At 34.5% G+C, this 19,660-nt stretch overlaps 1 protein-coding gene across 1 annotated transcript in view; it reads right to left on the bottom strand.

The window, feature by feature from the left end:
- The window catches only part of ATRNL1 (attractin like 1), a gene marked incomplete at both ends in the record, with an annotated part of 490,387 nt that overhangs the window by 366,905 nt on the left and 103,822 nt on the right, over nt 1-19,660 (bottom strand). The window contains 4 exons of the mRNA XM_084290483.1: nt 432-620; nt 3,041-3,254; nt 15,497-15,678; nt 17,122-17,254. Of these exons, the coding sequence (XP_084146609.1) occupies nt 432-620; nt 3,041-3,254; nt 15,497-15,678; nt 17,122-17,254 (718 nt within the window). The remainder of the gene's footprint in view (nt 1-431; nt 621-3,040; nt 3,255-15,496; nt 15,679-17,121; nt 17,255-19,660) is intronic.

Below are 19,660 nucleotides of genomic sequence, written 5' to 3'. Positions count from 1 at the left end.
TTCATCTCCCTAGATGCTGTATCTAAGGTGTATCTAATCGGAGATATTATGTCTCTAATTTTACCAGTATTTGGTTCTAACTCATGGCCATCATTTCATACACCAAAGCTAGTCATAGAAACAAATCACAGTATTTTCACCTAAAAACAATAAACACTTATTTACTGTCTCATTTAAATATGAGAGAGACCATATATCTATAGTCCCTATAAGACTAAATATGTTTCATCATAAAATAATCACCAATATTTCACCAGTATCTAGAAAATACTTGCACAGTACTGACAGCTGACATTAGTAGCTATATGAGGCCATTCATCTGAAATTGTTTTTATCTTTAGTGAATGTGCTAAATCATATAGGCATTCTTCTGAGTGGAGAAAAATTAAATCATTATATTTAATAGGTCAAGTGTTCAGTTAGGCACTTACGGGAGCACGTGGCAGTTTGCCATTCTAGACATTGTCCGTAGGGGAATGAGATTATATAGGCATTTGAATCAACGCATCGTTTCGTACTGCTGCACCACATACATTCCATACCATTACTCGTACAGTTGGAACATGTTGTTCTCAGGGAGCATGGCTTTTTGCAGGGTCTTGCATTCTGGTTGGGACTGACTGAAAGACAATCACAAAAAAACGTAATTTTGAACATAAATTCAATTTTAGTTTGTTGTTGTTTTGTTTGTGTGCTTTTTATTATTACTATTATGCTTCATTAGAAATATCCTTTTTCAAATGAAAGATGACTTTGATTTTAAATAGTCATAAATAGTTTGGTCCAAACTTGTGGTGAAGTATTTAAATACAATAAACACTTATAGAAATTATTAAGTAATCCTCAGTATAAATCATACCCTAAAATAATTCATTTTAAAAGGATCATAGCAATCTTACCTATATACCAAGATCATAAATTTAACTTTTATTGCCTACTAAGGTGAGTTTAGTTACTTGCACATACATAACTTAAAATATATATATCAAACTTTTATAACGATTACAGTAATCTATAGACTTCTAGGTCTATTGTTCTTGTTATTACTACTTATGACTTACTTGTCTCCTAAAAATTTGCACTATAGTGTACATATTAAAGTAACTATAATGCAAAGAGAAAGGAGCAAAAGGTACATTATTCAATGCACTTTTTTTTTTTTAGTGGAGACCACGTTTTCACTAGGTTAGTAGTGTACGTTAATTCAAACAGTTGAAACCAAAAGAATTTTGGTTTAATGAGTTATAATCATAATCATTGGTTTCATACTCTACTCATTTTCTTTGACTTCAAGATGAGTTCTCAACTCATTCACCATCTTTTTTTTTTAGCACTCCCAATCACTAAAACTGGCTCTGGCCTACTTATTCATGCATTCAAGCTGTGATTTGCTCTTAATTATAAATAATAATAATTTAAAATGAACAAGAAAAAAAAAATCTATCAAAAATCAGACAAACTACAAAAGTATTCTCCTAAGGTTGAAGTACTTAGGCTTCTACTGTCTCTGAAATATCTCAAGAACAAAAATCGAATAAAAAAACAGATACCATTCACAGACGCATATAACATTGATGTAACTGGAAAACACTGCATCATATATACATCACTTTTGTTCCACCTATTGTATCTTATATATTTTGATGTCTCTTGTATTATGACAATATCATTTATTACCCTGAGAAACATCTGGTAAATAATCATTAACTCAAAACTAACACTGTGGAAAAAAAATAATAGGAAATAGAGGTGGCATTAACGTTTATTTTGCCATTACATTACTATTTAGAGTTATGTATAAGAAAATAAAAAATTGTTAAATCACACTTTGGTTATGCAAGTAAAAAACTCTGACTATTTCACAGCTAAAATATCAGATTGATAGGTTTTGTTATCAACATACAATGTAACTATTTTCCAGACAACGAAAAAAAAAAAAAACAAATGTTAATAGGAAATGTAAAGTGCTTTATGTGCTTATCCACATAGCTATGAAGAGAAACATGGGACAATTAGAGCACAAAAATGTTAATTTGAAGTATAACATGATTGTTCAGGGTCTAACATCATGGGTTGATTAGACAGGAGTCACACTTCTTGTTAGCAAATGAAGGATACCAGATATAAGAAGATTTTTAGAAACTCTGAGAAAGCAAAGTTAAAAAAAAAAAAAAAAATCTTAAAAAACGTTAGATGTAATTTATGTTGCTATCTGGACAGTAAGCAACTCCTATAACTCTAGCAGCACACTTTAGCATCCTGAAGTCTATAGAACCTAAAAGTACCCCTTGTGAGCACATATGCAATATGCAGTAGGTATTGAAAGTGCCAGAATCGAGCTTCTAGGCTCCTGTACAGGACTGCTCATGATATCTTTGAGTGATTGCAACTCTAGTTGCCTTTGTTGGTTACCAATTTCTACACTGGGGGATTCTAAGAAGGGGCATGTGCTTAGAAAGCTTCCCAGCTTTCTAAACTCTTTCCAAACACTAGCGGGACATCTTAGTGAAGGATGTCAGTCATCCCCTTTTTCACTTTCTCAAAGTATCTAGAACTGACAAGTGAGTATCTTCCACAGCATTCTTTAGACACAAAGAAACCTAAAAGATGGAATCTAGCATTTTGTGGGTTTCGGTTTGTTGGTTTCTTTTTTCAGTATTTTAGATCATTGAAATGTTTAATGATGTTCAGGGAGATTCAGGAAGAAAAGTTGTTTTAGCAGCATCAGCTTTGTTGAATGTCATCACAGACTTTTCAAGCTACAGTTACAGTTGTCACTGACTACTACTGATTTAATGCCATCTTATAAGACTTTTGGTGTCATGCAGGTGTCAAGCCATGTAAGCTAATCTGCAAATAAATATTTGCAAATTAGGAATATCATTAGAGTTGCACATTTAAAAAAAAAAAAAAAAAAGTAAAATTCTCTTTTGTAATTACTTAAATCCAAATTGCCCAATAATCCCTTTTAGCCAAGTGAAAATCCAGACAGCTTGCTAATCATGACAGTAACGGTAACTGAGTACAAGAGATTGCTTACCGACAGGTTTTTCACAGACAAGACCATCTGCCATTGCAGTGCATGGATTCGCTTTCAGACCTGCCACCTCTGCTCTTTCTAGATATGCACAGAAGCCAGAGTCATTTGGCTCTCCAGGAAGCCATTGCAGAGTTGTATTTGTAAAAGGAGACATGTCATCCCATCCCCAGTAGGAGATGTTGATCTTGCGTAAGCCTACCCAAGGTGAAATTTTCTATGAAGCAGAATGAAACAAATGTAAGATAATTAGTTAAACACTGATTTGATAAACACTGTTTGATAAAGAGTTAGAAACCTGATTGAATGCTCAAAATTGAAATTGTATTCTTTTCCAGTGGCTACTATACTGATTACTAATTGCTAGGCCAATATGGATAATAAAACACACAGAAGTTAGGAGCACTTCACAGAAATCAAAGTTAAGGGGAATACAAATAATAAATATCCTATCCTTTAAAGTCTGTGCTGCTGATACTGGTCAGCATCTACCAGCAGTTCAGAGTCAGATAAAAGTGGTACATCCACAATTTCAATGCCAGTAAATACACAATATACTTTTACTATTGATTTCTATGCTACCAACATTACTACAATAATATTGTAATTATTACAATGCTACAATAAGCATTAACTCTCAAAAAATATTATGATGGATCAGTGACATCAGATCATGCTAATTCTACTTTCTTTTATCATTTCATATGATTTATTCCATTACCTACAGAAAAGAAAATTTTGAGGAGCAGAGGCCTTTGTCTGCTCCAGGATAAATCTACATATATCATCACTGGAAAATCTCAGGATACAGAAAGCACGCTTTCCCTCATGTAATCTCTGTTCATAGACAGCATTCATTAACTCAAATTTAACCAAAGAAAGAGGTATATATTTAACCATAGAGAGGTATAGAGAGACCAGGGTAGTGACAGGTATGTGGTGGTAAGTGAATACCACCTAAATACCACAGAGACAAACAACACAATCGTCTACACCAGACAAAGGACAGATGTCAGCACCAAAGAAGAGGTGTTGTGAATTACATTCCCAACCCTTTTAATTTAGAGGCCAAAGTAGGCAAAACACCACAGTATACCTAAATGTAACTTGTCTTGGTTCAAGATTTATGTGCTATTTTACAAGTGAATCAGGAATCACCGCCATCATCTCTCCCATTATTTTTTCTTCAGAAATACTACTGTAATTACTTAAAAAAAAAAAAAAAAAAAAAAAAAAAGAGTAGGAATATGGTCAGTATTCTTCACCTTCCCAAAAATTTATGCTGTGTCCTCTCCCTCTTCTGTCCTATTGGTTGGGAGCATGATCAAACAAAAAATGCTACAGCATCCAACAAATTCACAGATGCAAGAACAGACTTAAATAAATGACTAAGAAATGTTCTAATCCATAAGGAATGATGCACTCTGGGAGACTATCAAAGAGCAACAAGAACATCCAGAAAAAGTTCCACCTCCTACTCTCATGCCTCACTTCCCTATTGGCTTCACAACTTCATTGCTATCTGAGATGACCAACTTTTCAGGTGTCTGAGAGAATTCCTAGGTTCTAGGTACTAGAAAGAACATGCAGGCAGCAAAAGAAGAACTTGGACAGAAGAAAGTGACAGAAAATACATCTGTTTTATTTGTTATTTAGTTGCCTACTTTGCTGTAGATGTACGTGGTCCACATGCACTAGAAAACCTTAAATATTATGCATGTTTCTAGATATCCCACTGCAGAATGCACCCAGGCTTGTACAGAATATGTCAATGGCTTATGCAGTAGGCAGGATATACTGCTGACAAACGGACCTGAAACAGCCCTGAATGCCTACTTTGGGGTTGAGAAATTCTAGCCAAGAGAATGTTCAATATATTGCTGACAATTTTGATTGCACTGCCAAATAATTTGGCCCCAGTATCAGTGTAAAGGAAACAGAGATCATAGTCCAGTTATGGTGAAAAGCATGTCAAGCCAATAATGAAAACTGACAGGGCAGCAGTGACATTTGGAGGGAAATTTTTCTATTTGAGTTGAAGTATCTCAGAAACCCTTAAATGATGACCAAGTCGCAGGGAGGATCAGGAAAGCCAGAACAGCCTTAGAAGATAAAAGCAGCACCCCTGAAACAAAATACTTCAAATAAAAGTAATGATCAGTTTGTCATCGTACAGCTGTCATCATCATTCTTAACTGCAGCGGTATCTGGACAACTTACAGCCATTGTGTCAGATATTTCAAATTCCATATGTACCATCTTTGGCTCTTTGCTCGTGTAACACAACTAAATACAGACCTGAAGGCTGATTAACATGCTATCAAACCTTGTTAAAGGTTTAACTGTTAAACCTTGCAGGCTCACTGTGTGGCTTTGGGCATATAGTTAGGATGCCAAAAAAAACAGATTATCCAAACGATTCTTTAATGTCTGATTAAAATATGGTAAATAGCTGAGAAGTAGGCCACCAAAGTGCTCCAAGGACATGCTTAAAGTAAATATTGCATTATGTGTCATTAATGTTATGATGTGGTGGACTACAGTTGAAGACTGTTGGTGATAGAGTTTACATACTGGTAACACCAAGACTTATCAGCACAAAAAAGAAAGTGACTGCTGCTGTGCTGCACAAAAGCCAACAGGTAAAAAAAGCAAGAAGTGAATAGAAAATTCAGGAATTTCCATGTATCACCTGCAGCCATCATCAGTGTGCTGTGACAAACTGATTTCTTCTTAAAGAAAGCATATATCTAGTCCTTATCTGTCAAAGTGATGAGAGGTTCAGTCACACTAGTTCAGAGTTCCTGAAGTACTTGAAACAACTGAGGGACTTCAAAGGTACAGAATGCAAATGCCAATTCAGTTTCTTCTTCTGACTTAAGAAATAATGAGAATTACACATCCTTAACTTGAAGTCTATGATTGTTTCAGGTAATGAAAAATGGATGTAGGGAACTAAATCCTTTGCTTTGAATATCTTGCCAAAGATCCTTCTGAAGAGGAACAGAGTGGAGGAAAATCAGACTGAATGTTCACTGTGATACAACTCGCTGATACAAGGTTATACATTCCAAGCCTCTCAAAATATATTTGGGGAAGAAAAAAAAAAAAAAAAAAAAAAAAAAAAAGGTACAAATCCATTTTTCACTTGTTGCTGACATGAAATCAGTTCCAAATGCACCTTGATTTTCCTCCTAAAGAATACTAGCTTCTTCAGTGGAAAAATAAGATGAGCTTCACTCCACATGTAAGTGGGAAGAAAATTACTCCTCAGAGTTCTGAAGACATTCTTTCTTCCTCAAGGCCTTGAAGCATGTATATTTTCAAGATGTCCAGAAAACACAACCAGGAAACCCACTCCTTTCTGTATTTGTGACTTAGTAAGTTGTTTTGATTCAGAATTGAAGTGGAGCCTGCAACTGAGCAGAATTCATTTCTATTTGAAGAAGCTCCGACACAAATGTGAGCATGTACACACATGAACACATACACATGCAAGACCTCTTCAATAAACTATGGCACGACCTAGTTCAGGAAACAGTTGTTATTCAAGATGTTTTTGTCACACTGCACTGGGGTCATCCCATCCTTCTACTCAGCTTCTTACTATGGAGGCAGAAATTGAGCATAAATGAGTGAAAAAGTACCCCACCTTTTTCTAAATGACTTGACTGTGCCTATGTCTCTTTCTCAAACGATTACAAAATCTCATGTATGTCACAGATGCCAGTCCACTGTGGATAGAAGTGAATAGAAGCCCCCAAAGCATATCATTGCTAGAATTTCCCTTTAATGCTAAATGTGTGGTCACAGTGTGTTGCGCTGGTAGGCATGTCACAACATTATCTGCAGACCTTCTCTGTCTGAGCTTAGGAAGACCCATTTCAACTCTTGCCTCCTAGCAGAATTCATTTACTTTCAGCAAAGCTGATATATTTTTCTAGAAGCTGTATTAGAGATTCCTCTTCCTTCATTCCTCAGAGACAGTAAAGGAAGGGAGTGCTTGCTTTCTCCAAATAAGGTGTAAGAATCCCTTAAAGCAAAGTACGCTCTGCAGTGCTCTAGTTTTCAAGAAGAGAATGGACAATCTAGCCCAATTTAGGAGTGTGTCTGCCTTCAGTCATTTAGAAGCCAAACAAATGGCGCTGAAGCTCTGTTATATCGCTAGTACTGAGACACTTGATAAAAACTGTGGTCACTCTGCCCTCTCTTCTCTTGATTAACAAAACACTAGTGGGCATGCAGGATGGAAGTGGGTATTGCTATCCATAAAGATTTCAGTGTCACAAAGAGGTAGTGCAAAAGATGTGTGCTTTCAGATGTTATATACACATATGCACAAGCATTCAAAGAAAGGCTAGTGAATTTTCAGGGATACAGTGCCTACAAAAAGGCCAGGAGGAAATTTTATTGCTCATGTTCTATTGATATTCAGCTCTACCACTCTTCTCAGAATATGGAAGAATGAGACAGGCAATATCTACAACTTTTTTTTAGCATATAAAACCTAAAATGATTTCAGTTGAAATTATTTTCTACCCAGCAGAAGTTAATTGTCATGTTTGCTTTAATAATGTATTTTATAATCAACCAAAAGATAATACCTTAAGTAACTGGAAAAAAAAAATAAGCATTTAAAATAAGTGTTTTACATTTTCATACATTAGCTATCATAGTACTTATTTGAGGTCCTCAATTCCCTACCACTTGAGCCTTATTACCTGCTACTACTGCTATTAAAAAGTAATGGAAAAGCTGTTTTGCACAGGCAACGAACAGCCTAACCATTTGCTCCGACTCATAACCTTAATTTTGAGATTCACAGATTTTTCCAAGGAATGATCTTCCATTTATGTCTCTAAAATTTTTAGCTTTAAAACACCATTACTTCCTTAAGCCACGATTTGTCAGTACTTTGGACATCGGCATTAAAGTTTTTTGTTCTCTTGTTGCAAAATCATAAAGAGCTAAAAGCTGCGTTTCATCTACATCATGATACATCCACTAAAAAAAAAAAAAAAATCACCAAAACAAATAGTTTTGTGACTATATAAAACAGATAGTTACTCTTTATAGGTTTTCAAAAATTATTTCAATTACATTGGAGATTTTATGTGAAATTAACAAGTTTATTTTAAAAAGAATACTTTGCAATGCTTCACTGTAGAATAAAAAAAAAAAAAAATCATGTTCCCGAATATATCTATGAAAACCCTGGTTATACATTACAAGCAATTCACATTAAAACCACCTCAGCAACAACTAAGCTTTCCCACATGGCATTACAGCATTCCACAGAAGTTTTAAGATAAAATATAAAGGAAGAAAGGAGGGGAGGAAAAATATCAAGAAATTCTCAAAGTATAATTTAGTAAAAAAAAATTTACAGTGAAACAAAGGCAATGCAGTATACGGCAGATGATCAACTCTGACTTGTGAAGGTTTGTAATAGGTCTTACTAAACTTGCACCGGGGTATGCAATCAAATATATCTCGAGTACTTGAAAGTTTTATTCCATAGCTTTATCCCACTACATAATCTAAAACTTCAAACCATTCTCTAGAAACTATTCTCTCTTCATCTATTTCTTTCCGGGGCAGTTTTTAAAACTTACAACCAGTCTTAACATGCAATTAGGCTTGATATACTAGTCAATTATTATCCATTTTATAGAACTTTATATGCTTTTATATCATTGGTAAGAACCTTCCAAAACACCTTTTAAGTGAGAAATCAACCTTTGCTCTAAATTGGAAAAGATTTAGGAATTATTAAACTCAGTGGAAAATTTGATGGACAGGACTTCATTTTCATTCAACAGGAGCAAAATTGCAATCATACAGTACGTACCTACAGGATGTCTCATGTCACCTTGTACTAAAGTCCTATTTAGTTGAACATCAGGCAAGTTTTTAGCCATCATGGGAATTTATAAAATACTGGTCACCACTAACTTCAGAAATGTGTTTTTTTTTTTTTCCTAAACCATTGCATTTTAGTTTTCTTCTACAGTAGGAATTATGGAACTACATTAGAATGGAAAATTCTGTAACATTAACTACAGAGATGATGCTTCATGTTAATTCCACTGTTTACTCAAAATTTAAGTCAGACTAAGTTAGTTTGATATCTACAGTGAATACGATCATTTATAAGCATGAAATATTTCAGGCATTACTGCTGCCTCAGCACAAACTGATTGAGGGTTGAACGTTAATGAGTGAAGTTAGCAAATTTAGCTTTACTGAATAGCCAACGACTACTGAGGCTTATAATTCTCCTGTTTCATAATCATGGCAATTGCTGATAAACAATATATTTCTTTCAAAAATATATAGATAGATAGATATCTACGTCCCAAAATTTATCCACATCTTTATTTAAGGTTCTTTCTTTTTGGATATTAAGTTGTCCTCTAAGTCAGAAGCGTACTGAGCACTTATTTTCTAATGTGTGTGTCACTGTATCTTACTGAAAAACTTCAACAAACTCTTCAAGAACTACTTAAACTCCCTGATCTCTAGAAAAATCATTGCCATGAGTTAAAAACATGTAATTAAACCTTGAAAATACTGTCTTTCCTTAGTGCTCACATTTCCATGTATTTTGAAAAGGGCTTGAAGTTCGTTCTCTTCTTTTCTGCATCATTCTCAATGAAAAACTGCTTATTGAGAATAAGAGCCATATGAAGAAAAACCATCCTTTTCAGTTACTACCTCATTGACATGTTTCTATTATTTCATTGTGTGTTGATTCTAACCATGCTAGACACCTGCACATTTGTTTTTTTTTGTAAATATTTACCCAGTGAATGACATGCTAAAGAAGATAAAGATACAAATGATTAAATACATGTACATTTATAATTAGTAGTAGGAGTCAGGTATTAGAACATAACATTTAATTCTCCCACCTATCATATTTTGTTGTTGAGAAGATGGTTAAAAAAATAATTAAACCTGGCAAACTGAAAAAAGCCTTCAAACTTCCTGAATTTCAATCTACAGAGAAGATTAAAGCTACTATTTAGAGAGGACTTTGGCTTAGAAATCCTTGAGTTTTCCTCTTTATAGGGGTATTTTTTATTTTATTTTTTTTAAATTCAAGTTCTATTTTCAGGCATCCAAAGCGAGTTGAGCTCCCATTTCATGAAAGCAGGAAGCCAGCTCATCCAGAATGAGCTAATGGACAGTCAGTGTAACAACTCCAATACAGAAGTGCTGAAAGAATTTATTACATCTCCACAAACTCAACAGTAAAGCGGGACTGCTAGGAATTGTAGTAAAGAGACTATTTCAGAAGGAGGAAAAAAAAAAAAAAAAAGTAGATGTCAGCTTCACTACAAGCAAACGTTCAATAAAACCATAAAAACATACAGCCCTCTGAGAATACTTTGAGCTAACAAGGAATAAGGCTACCATGCAAAGCTCACTAATTAACTCTAACCTACACTGAAGTCTGATTTATGAAGGATACCTAGCCCTGTAAACAGGGAAGTAAAGGAAAAGTTACAAACAGCTTGTATGTTATGCTTTTTTAAAACCTGTTCTCATTTTTGTTTATGCTTACTACAACGAAACCAAACCCTCTCAGAATTTATTGCACTTTAGCAAGATTTTTTTTTTTTGGATTTATATTCCACAGTTGTAGGCAAACTCCCAAAGGAACTAATTGCACTTTTAAATGAGTAGACTCATTTAAAACATATATATTTGGATACTAGAAGGAACAATTAATTAATCTTAAGCTGCTGTTGTTCTTATCTAATTTACACAAAAATTCACATCTTCCCTTTCATGAAATTTTGCTTACTAGGTCAATAAAGTACCATAAAAGAAAAATATCAAGCATTATTTTGTTTTAGTACAGGAATCTTCGGTCTATCTATTGTGTTTACTTTGGTATTCTCTCAATTAATTCCATTTATTTCCCATGAAAAAAATCAAATTACCTATTCAATTGTTGGTCATTATTTTAGAATATAATTGCAAATTCAACAGTGTTTTGACTTCACACTACAGAAGTCTTCATATTGTTGCTTTCTTTAGTATCGAATTAACTTTATCCTTATTCTTTAAAAGGAGGCAATTATTGACTTCCAATTTAGTACAGGAATTAAGAGAAAATATTGATACACAATAAGATCTTGACAGAAGGTAGAGACAATGACAACCTCCTCCCACTGAATCTTTCTAAACATGTTTTGTATTATTCTAAATCTAATGAAGAAATGGTACTAAACCATTTAGCACTAACCACAGAACACAAACTTTCTATCAGAAAACAATCTACATAGCCCCACATTGTTTCTAAAAAAAAAAAAAAAAAAAAATTAATTCCTTCCGGACTGTAGTATTTATTGATAATATTTTAACAGTTTTTAAAATACACAGAAGCTGCTAAAGTTTTTCTTCTTTTCTCAGTACAAGAATATCAAATAAAGTAAAGATAAAAATAGATCCATATTCTTACTTCCAAATGTCACTCTGATTCATTCACTAATCCTGAAAGCTTTTGTTCCACACAGGAGAAAGATTTTAAAGCCTCTGATATTAACCTTACTAGTCAAACTCCACCATTGATACTTCAGATTAAGGTATGGTGCTCACCTCACAGCTGCCTGACTACATTTGTGAACTCCACACCACCATCTGTTACAGAAACAAGCCATCTAAAATGAAATCTCACACCTTAAATCATCATGATTGCAGTTTGAGAGGAAAAGGCAGACAAAAGGAAATCAAGCAAAATTTCAGAGAGCTCTGTCAAACCTGATAACACATTTAGGCTGTCTTGCACAGAATAAATCCAACTGGACAGATACGATTGAAAGTATATGTATTTTTCCTTTAAATGTAACTGAAAAACAGCATAAATCATGGTAGCATTTCATTAAAGATTCTGATAACTACACGATTGCTTAACTTGAGATATACCTCTGAAGTGAATATATTTGTCTACAATTGCATAAACTGTACGTGAGGTATCTTGAAATTTATATAACCACATTGACTCAGGACATACTTAAATAAAGATACATGCAGCAGGATGTCACCTTGCAGAAGTTCTAAGCTCTGAAACATTAAAAAATATCAAGCTTCCAAAAGCACTAAAAAAAGCTACATCTCAAGACATTACCTCAGTCAGGTAATATCAATCATATCAATAGTTTAGCATGCTGTTAGATTTGAGGGCCTACTATGCAGTATTTTAGTAGGAATCTTGGGGGGAGAGGGTGAGGAAGAACAACATGACAAGTAACTAGACAAATCACTGCCATTTGTGATTTTGTCGTTTTGATTTCAATTACATTTTTAACATTATGTAACATCCAAAAGTGGACAGAGAACGTGTTTCAAGGTTGTAGTAAGTACAATGTCAAGAGAGACCTTCTGGCAGAAAAGAATTACTTCTCTCTCTCCTTTATGAGGAAATAAAAAATACCTATGTTTCTAGGGAAAAAAAAAAAAAAAAATGCTCTGTCCAGGTCCCACATTTACTGAAAGAAACTTAAGTATATAACATAAAGTTGTCTCCTCAAAATGGAATACTGAAAAATATAGAATATTTTGATTCACAGCGTACGTCTAAACTCTTGCATTCAGATTTAATATAATACAAAGGCAATCTTTGACTGCCACTTCCTCTGTAGGTTTCTCAATTCATTTGCAATGTAACAGTTTTGCAAATCACAGAGTAGCTTGATATAAGTTGTATTATTATTCACAATTTCCTTTAATATTCCCCTGATTGTGAAATCCTAAGCTACTAAAAAATAGTGTTGCTGTGCAATCAAGGAAATGTTGTATGTTCTAGAAACCAAAACATACACTTTCAAAAATGTCCTTTGCTCATATGACCTGATTTGTTTGCCTTGCATCTCATTCCGTTAAGACATCCTGTCCATTTGATGTCTTTTGTTGGAGCTAGTTTAGATGCATGTATCAATGATGTAGGTGGGTTTAAATAACACAGCAATCAGCATTTGAACATTCAATTACTAAAAAAAAAAAAAAATCTGCACCTTATCACCCATGGGCAGATAATTAATCTTCAACTTCCCCTCTGTTGTTCAACAATTAAGAGATTGATAAGGATCATATTCCTCAAGAATATTCTGATGACAGATTCCTGTATTTGCCAGAGGCATGTACACATTTTTAACCACCTCCTTCCCCCACCATTATTATAGAAAGATAATTAGCTCTTTATCCATTCCATTGCTGCTGTGCAGGGCATTCCCACATGCTACACGTACTAGCACAGCTCATCACTGCCCCTCGGTCCCACATACCAGTTACATACGAAGCCGGGGTTTTCCAGAGCAGGGCGCTACATATCTTGAGTACCTCCCTGTCCTCAGCTGTTTGAAGTCTGTATCAGGCGAAGAGGCACAGAAACATGCACCCTTCACGTGACATGACTTTAGCAGGGTCTTTGATGTTTTCACTGATACTGTGGCTGTGTCTGTGACTACACTCTTTTATACTGTCTGAACTATATACTGTGTCTGAACTATGAACTATCTGTTCATAGGCTGCTCCTGACTGCATTTCCAGGACAACAGTATGTGAACAGGTGCTGTAATCTGAGCATCTGAAGGTGTTGAGCCTGAAAAGTCAGAATAAACCAGAATCTTGAATTATCAGAGCAATTCCCTAAACAGCTGATGTAGTTGATCACTGACACTACAGACTCCCAGTACAACGAGACAGTTAATGAAAAACCTGCTATATTCTAAGCTACCTGTAAGCAAACAGATGAGGACAGTCCCCCAGCATTCCTCAACAGAGCACATTACAGCAATGTAATTCCAAGGCAACTAAGGCCCAAACAGGGAAAACAGATGTGCTTTGTCTCATACTGATTTAAGCAGTTAGTATGAGGGAAAAAGCCCCTACGAGGTACCATGAATTTTTACATAAGGGATAAGATCTATTAATTATAGAAGTTGATATCATTCAAAGCAATTTACTTGGTGTTCATCATCCACCAAAAGTATTTGCTTTATCCACAGGCTTTCAGCTAATGTACATCTACTTTTAACAGAAATGAAATGGAGCTATTTTATACATAAATAAATACTGACAAATGCACACAAGATGTATGCACATATGTATGTGTACATATGCACACATGCATACACACATACTACATATATGTACATACATGCCTGTAGATGTACATTTGGTAGAGCAGTGAATAATGTTAAATAAACAAAGAAAGACATTCTGGAGGTGAGAGAACATTCAAATGAAAAAACCATCTGGGACTCCCACAGGCTTCAAGAAACCCCATTCCACTCCTATCTTCTTACTAGACATTGCAGCCAGTGGTAGCATCCCACTGTCAATCACTTCAGAGGTAGCCAATTCTGCCTTGGACATAGAATCGTCAGAGAATCACAGAATGCTTTGGGTTGGAAGAGACCTTATAGATTGTCTAATTCCAATCCCCCTGCCATGGGCAGAGACAATGCATGGAAGCTGCATGCAAGCAGCACCAAAAGCCTTAAGTTCTCTGTGGGGCCAAAGAAAATGCCCTTCACAGCATGCTGCACACTTCTGTAGAACTCCTCTAGGCCACAGACTGTCATCATTGCAACACCATATGATTTAAGAACAACATACTTAGAATATTGGAGAGAACTCTGCTGTGCCTGTTGTTGGTATTATTTTTTTTGTTTGTTTGTTTGTTTAAATACCTTTCCTAGATGTGTTGGGGAGAAACATCTGTTTCAATGGCGTTAAAACATGAAGTTACAATTTCCTGAAGACAGGACTTGCCACTAACTTCCAGAGATTTTTCATCTGCAACTTTAATAACTGTCTTTTCAGGCAGGTGAGTTCATCCTACTTCTCTTTTTTAAAATTTAGCACTATAACTTTAATAGTAATGTCCACATCTCTCTGACTACAACTTAAAAGAAGAAAATACATTTCATATACAGTAAGAATAACTGCAGGGGCAATTAAAAGCAATATTTTCTCTTGGGGGTTGACAGAGTCTTCGCATAGCTACAACTTCAATGAGTGTTTTGCATGAAAACAAAGTTTTACAGTTTTACTTACACTGATATGAAAGCCAGGATTTTTTCTGTGTTACAGTGAAAACTATTGTCGTTTTGATTCTTGCTGTCACAGTGTGTTGAAAAGGGCTACGATCTCCCAAACCACTGTTCCAGCCATTTCTCTCAAATAATCTCTTGGAAGTCATTTTTACACAGCAACTTGAAACAGTTAAACCAAGTAAGGATAAACATTTGTGAACTGCTGTGCCATTAAGCTTAAATGTAAGTTTTCTTTAATATCCTACACATCACTGATATCAATCTTTAGCAATCTTCAAGCCCTTATGATGGCACACAGTTTCCTGTGTCTCTGTGGACAAATCCTTAAAACAGATTCCTCATACCAAATTTAATTCACATGAACATCAATTACAGTTATTCAAGTTACCTGAAGCGTATACTTCTGTATCTCATCCAGAACAAATTCCACTTCTTTTGAGGTTGTCAGTGAGGCAAGATTCCCACTTAAATTGTAGCAATACAGTTTGGCATTGTCATAGCTTTCACGACTAGAGTTTATGCGGAGGCAGGCATCTCCAATATGACTCCATCCTTCCCCACACAGATGAGCTAGTATAAAAAGTATATGGTTAAAGCTGATACGAAAAAAACTTTATGAAAATCTAAGTATGAATTTTATCTTGTTGAAATAGTAGGTCAAAATACAACCCGATGCTTAGTGTCCAATTTCAAGTCACATAGAAAAAAAAAGAAAATCTAAAACATTGAGTAAAATAATATTTCATGTTTTAATTATAGCAACGGTGTATTTTTATGAAAATAAACTTTTAATAATTTATTGAAATATTTATTATTATTTATTATTATTTATTATTATTATTTATTATTATATTTATATTTATATATTTATATATATATTTATATTTATTTATATATTTATATTTATTATTATTATTTATTATTATTATTATATATTAATATACTAATTTCCAGTGTAATATTGTTATTATGCTATTCCTCTGCATTCAGATTTGAACACAACTACACATTAAAGATTACATTATTTATATAATTAATATATGATTTATATAATTAATAGCACTGCAACGATCAGTGTTTGTTTTTTTTAAATCTAAATTTCAAAAATCTGAAATCAACTATCCTAGAATTAAGAGATCAAAAACATAACCTATCTTGCTTTATCCTAAACATAAACACAGTCAGAATGATAGGAAATTCTGTTAATATTTTAGGAATTATTTCCTCTTCAACATATTTCAGAATTACTCAAACGCACATAACTACCAAAATATGAGTAAATAATTCAGAACAGTTTTTATAGTTAATTTTCATACAGAGCTCACAAATGCAGTTTAAAGCTGCATATAATAAGTTGATTAAAGTTAGTTAAAGAATAATTTTTGAGAAAAAATGGTGTTCATTAACTTCAGCTGGACATAAAGATCAAATGGGAAAGGTTTCGGTATCTAACTGCATATATGTAGTTATGAATATGAATTACCAAATAAATATTATTCAGAACGTTAACATTCACCTTGTGAGAATATCTTATATTACCATTTTAATATTCACTGCTTCCAACATTACCAACATTAGACAATCAAGAAACTAGATCTTAGGCCATACCTGCACAGCAAAATTGAAGTATAATTGAAGTATAATTTATATGGTAGAGCTCCAGCCAGCAGAAGCAACAGTGCCAGTGGATATGTAACAGTAAAGGACTCAGTATGGCAATTCAGTTCTGCACTCAGCCATCCCCACAGGCTAGAGCTTGTGCAGAGGTACCTGCCATTATTCACTCACTAGTATTATTTCCCCTAAGAAGATTAAGGGTAGCATAGATATACTAATCAGTATGACGCAATTACACTTGTTCACCTTGTACAAGTGCAGTCAGGAGGGGAGAAACAGCATGAGTAAAACAAATCTAGCTCTACCCATTGACCAAATACCCTTTGGAAGTAATGGGGAAGATTTACCCAGTTTTGACCACTATGAAAAGCAGCATCCCTGCTCCCCAGCCCTTACCAGGTAAGGCCTGGCACTCCTGCTGCCGCTGGTCCCACTGGCAGTTCAGGTGTAGCGAGCAGCTTTTGCAGCTAGTCAGTTTATTGCAGATCTGTTCATTTCTCACATGACATTTGGTGTAGTTTTTAACTGACTACAAAAACGAAAAAGACACAACAACATATTATATGTCAAATTGTCAACAAACCAAAAGTCAAAACTGAAATACACAGCAGGTGGATTCCTCCCAGAAAATCACAGCCATCTAAAGGCTAGGTCTAATTTCAACTCTTTGCCGAGGTTCACTTGTCAGTTGGTGGAGAGCAAGAAAGGCATCTCTAGAGCACAAATCACCCCAGCTGTCCTACATAACTGACTCCGCATGGGTCAAACAGCACTTTGAAAATGCCACTTCTCTGTATAGAGAACAAGAAGAGCTTAAATACCTCAAACAAATCTCTGTTTCTTAGATAGAATATGTCCCTGAAGGACATATTCTCACTAAATTATTTCATGCTCAAGTTATCTGCAGGTTAAGCAAGCAAAACAAAGAGATTGTAAAAAATGGAGCAAGATGCACATGTAAAATAACTACACCTCAGTGACTGAAGATTGAAGACACCCTACATTATCTTATCAAGCAAAACAAATTAAAATAGTAGCTACAGGTGATCACAGGAAACAATTTCGTGATTTGTCAAAAATTATTGTTATTTCACAGTTTGAATTGCAAATCTGTATGTAGCATAGCTAGTAAATAAGATTTACAGGATTTATAGGAAACCATTTTGCCAAGTGGTGACATAAAAGCAGTAGTAACGCTATTCCTTTGGTACTTTAGGATATAAGAAAATGAAATGTTTACCTTGTAGTGTTTGTGTTTGTTTGTTTGTTTTTATTATTTTTTTTTTCCTCTTCACCTGAAAACCGGTGCCCGCTGCCTCTTGCACTGGGCACCACTGAAAAGAGTTTGGCTCTGTCCTTTTTACACCCTCCCTTCAGACAAGGCTTCCCCTCACCTTTCTTTTCTCCAGGCTAAACAGGCTCAGCTCTCTCAGCCTTTTCTCACATGAGAGATGATCCACTCCCATAATCACCAAAATATGCAAACTCAAATAAAAATGCATTTCCCTAATAGACATATTTAAAATAAAACAAAGGCACCAATAATTGGTTTAGTTCATGGGAAGAGGGGAAAAAAAAAAAAAAGTTACTATAAACGTGTCAAACAGCAAAGAAACATAATTCATCAGAAACAAAGAACCATTGTGTTGGAATAACTTATTTTGGTAAAAGTCACAGCTAAACAACCCATCAAACAACCCAGCTAAAGTAACATCAAAATATATCCTAAAAAATTCAAAACAAACTCAGGCTTTCACGTACCAAGAGGTTTTACATAAATTCACTCGTTTGTCAAATGTCAATTCACACTTATAAGCAGTTACATATATATCTTCTGCAGTAGGAATACATTTTGACAATTTAATTACAATTTATTTTTTTTTCAGATTTCAGTTAACTAGATGTGTCCCTCCCATGTGATAAATCCAAACAACAGCAAAAGAATACTTTAAAAGTATTTTTTGTCCTTAACAACAAGAGATTCATTCATGCTTATTATCAAAACTGTATTGCACTTAGATAGCATATGTATGGTTCACATTACAATTTTCTTCGCTTTCTTTTCTAATAGTATGAAAAAAAGATAAAGGGGCAATAAGAGAGTAAGTTACACACCTCCTGGTATAGGAATAATGTCAATAGGGCAACAACCTACCACAGCCAGGAATCAAAATAAATAAATTAAAACTTTAAAAGGTGGGCTTTTCTTGGCTTTGTTTTTAATTCCTAAAATAAAATAACTGTTAACACAGATTTTCAATCTTACGGAGGATCAGCTTAATTACTGAAGAAGAACACTGCTGTTTAGGGACTTGTTTGGTGCCTTTATTGGATGAGATGCCCATCAGGGAGCATTTTTCTGATCTATAAGAAAGGCTACTGTGAAGCAAAGAGAAGAAATAGAGAAAGTGTTCTAGGAGCAGGCATCTACACCACATGAAGAAAACAAAGCCAATTCTGCAAGGTAATAGAAGGTCTATCTAGATCCATAAATGCATACAGACAGTAAGGCACACAAAAACTCTGGTACAAACCCACATGTAGTTTCATCACTCAGTCAATGATGCATATTCACAGAACTGCCTGAGCAATGTTTTAAAATGCACTTCGAAGCACAAGTAAGCACCATCTGCTCATTTACAATTCCTCAACTAACATTCACTTTTAACACATTATGGCATTGTCAAAATCCTTGAGCCTTCAGATTGCTTTTGAAATATATATATTCTTTAGTAACATTATATATAAACAGATTACAATTTTCCAGCTAAACCAAGATATCTGTTCTATTACTTTCTAATCATGAAGCTTGTTGCGTGCTGGTTATTTAATGTTTAAAATAAAATTCAAAGTACTAGTGACTACTCTGTAATAATGTTCTCTGTTGTATTCCCTTATTCCCAGCACTTATTTCCCTTAAATCCAATTTAAACAT

The sequence above is a fragment of the Netta rufina genome (assembly GCF_964035555.1).
Source record: "Netta rufina genome assembly, chromosome: 7".
Classification (NCBI taxonomy): domain Eukaryota; kingdom Metazoa; phylum Chordata; class Aves; order Anseriformes; family Anatidae; genus Netta; species Netta rufina.
Note: the sequence above shows the minus strand (reverse complement) of the source record. Positions and strands in the feature narration are given on the sequence as shown.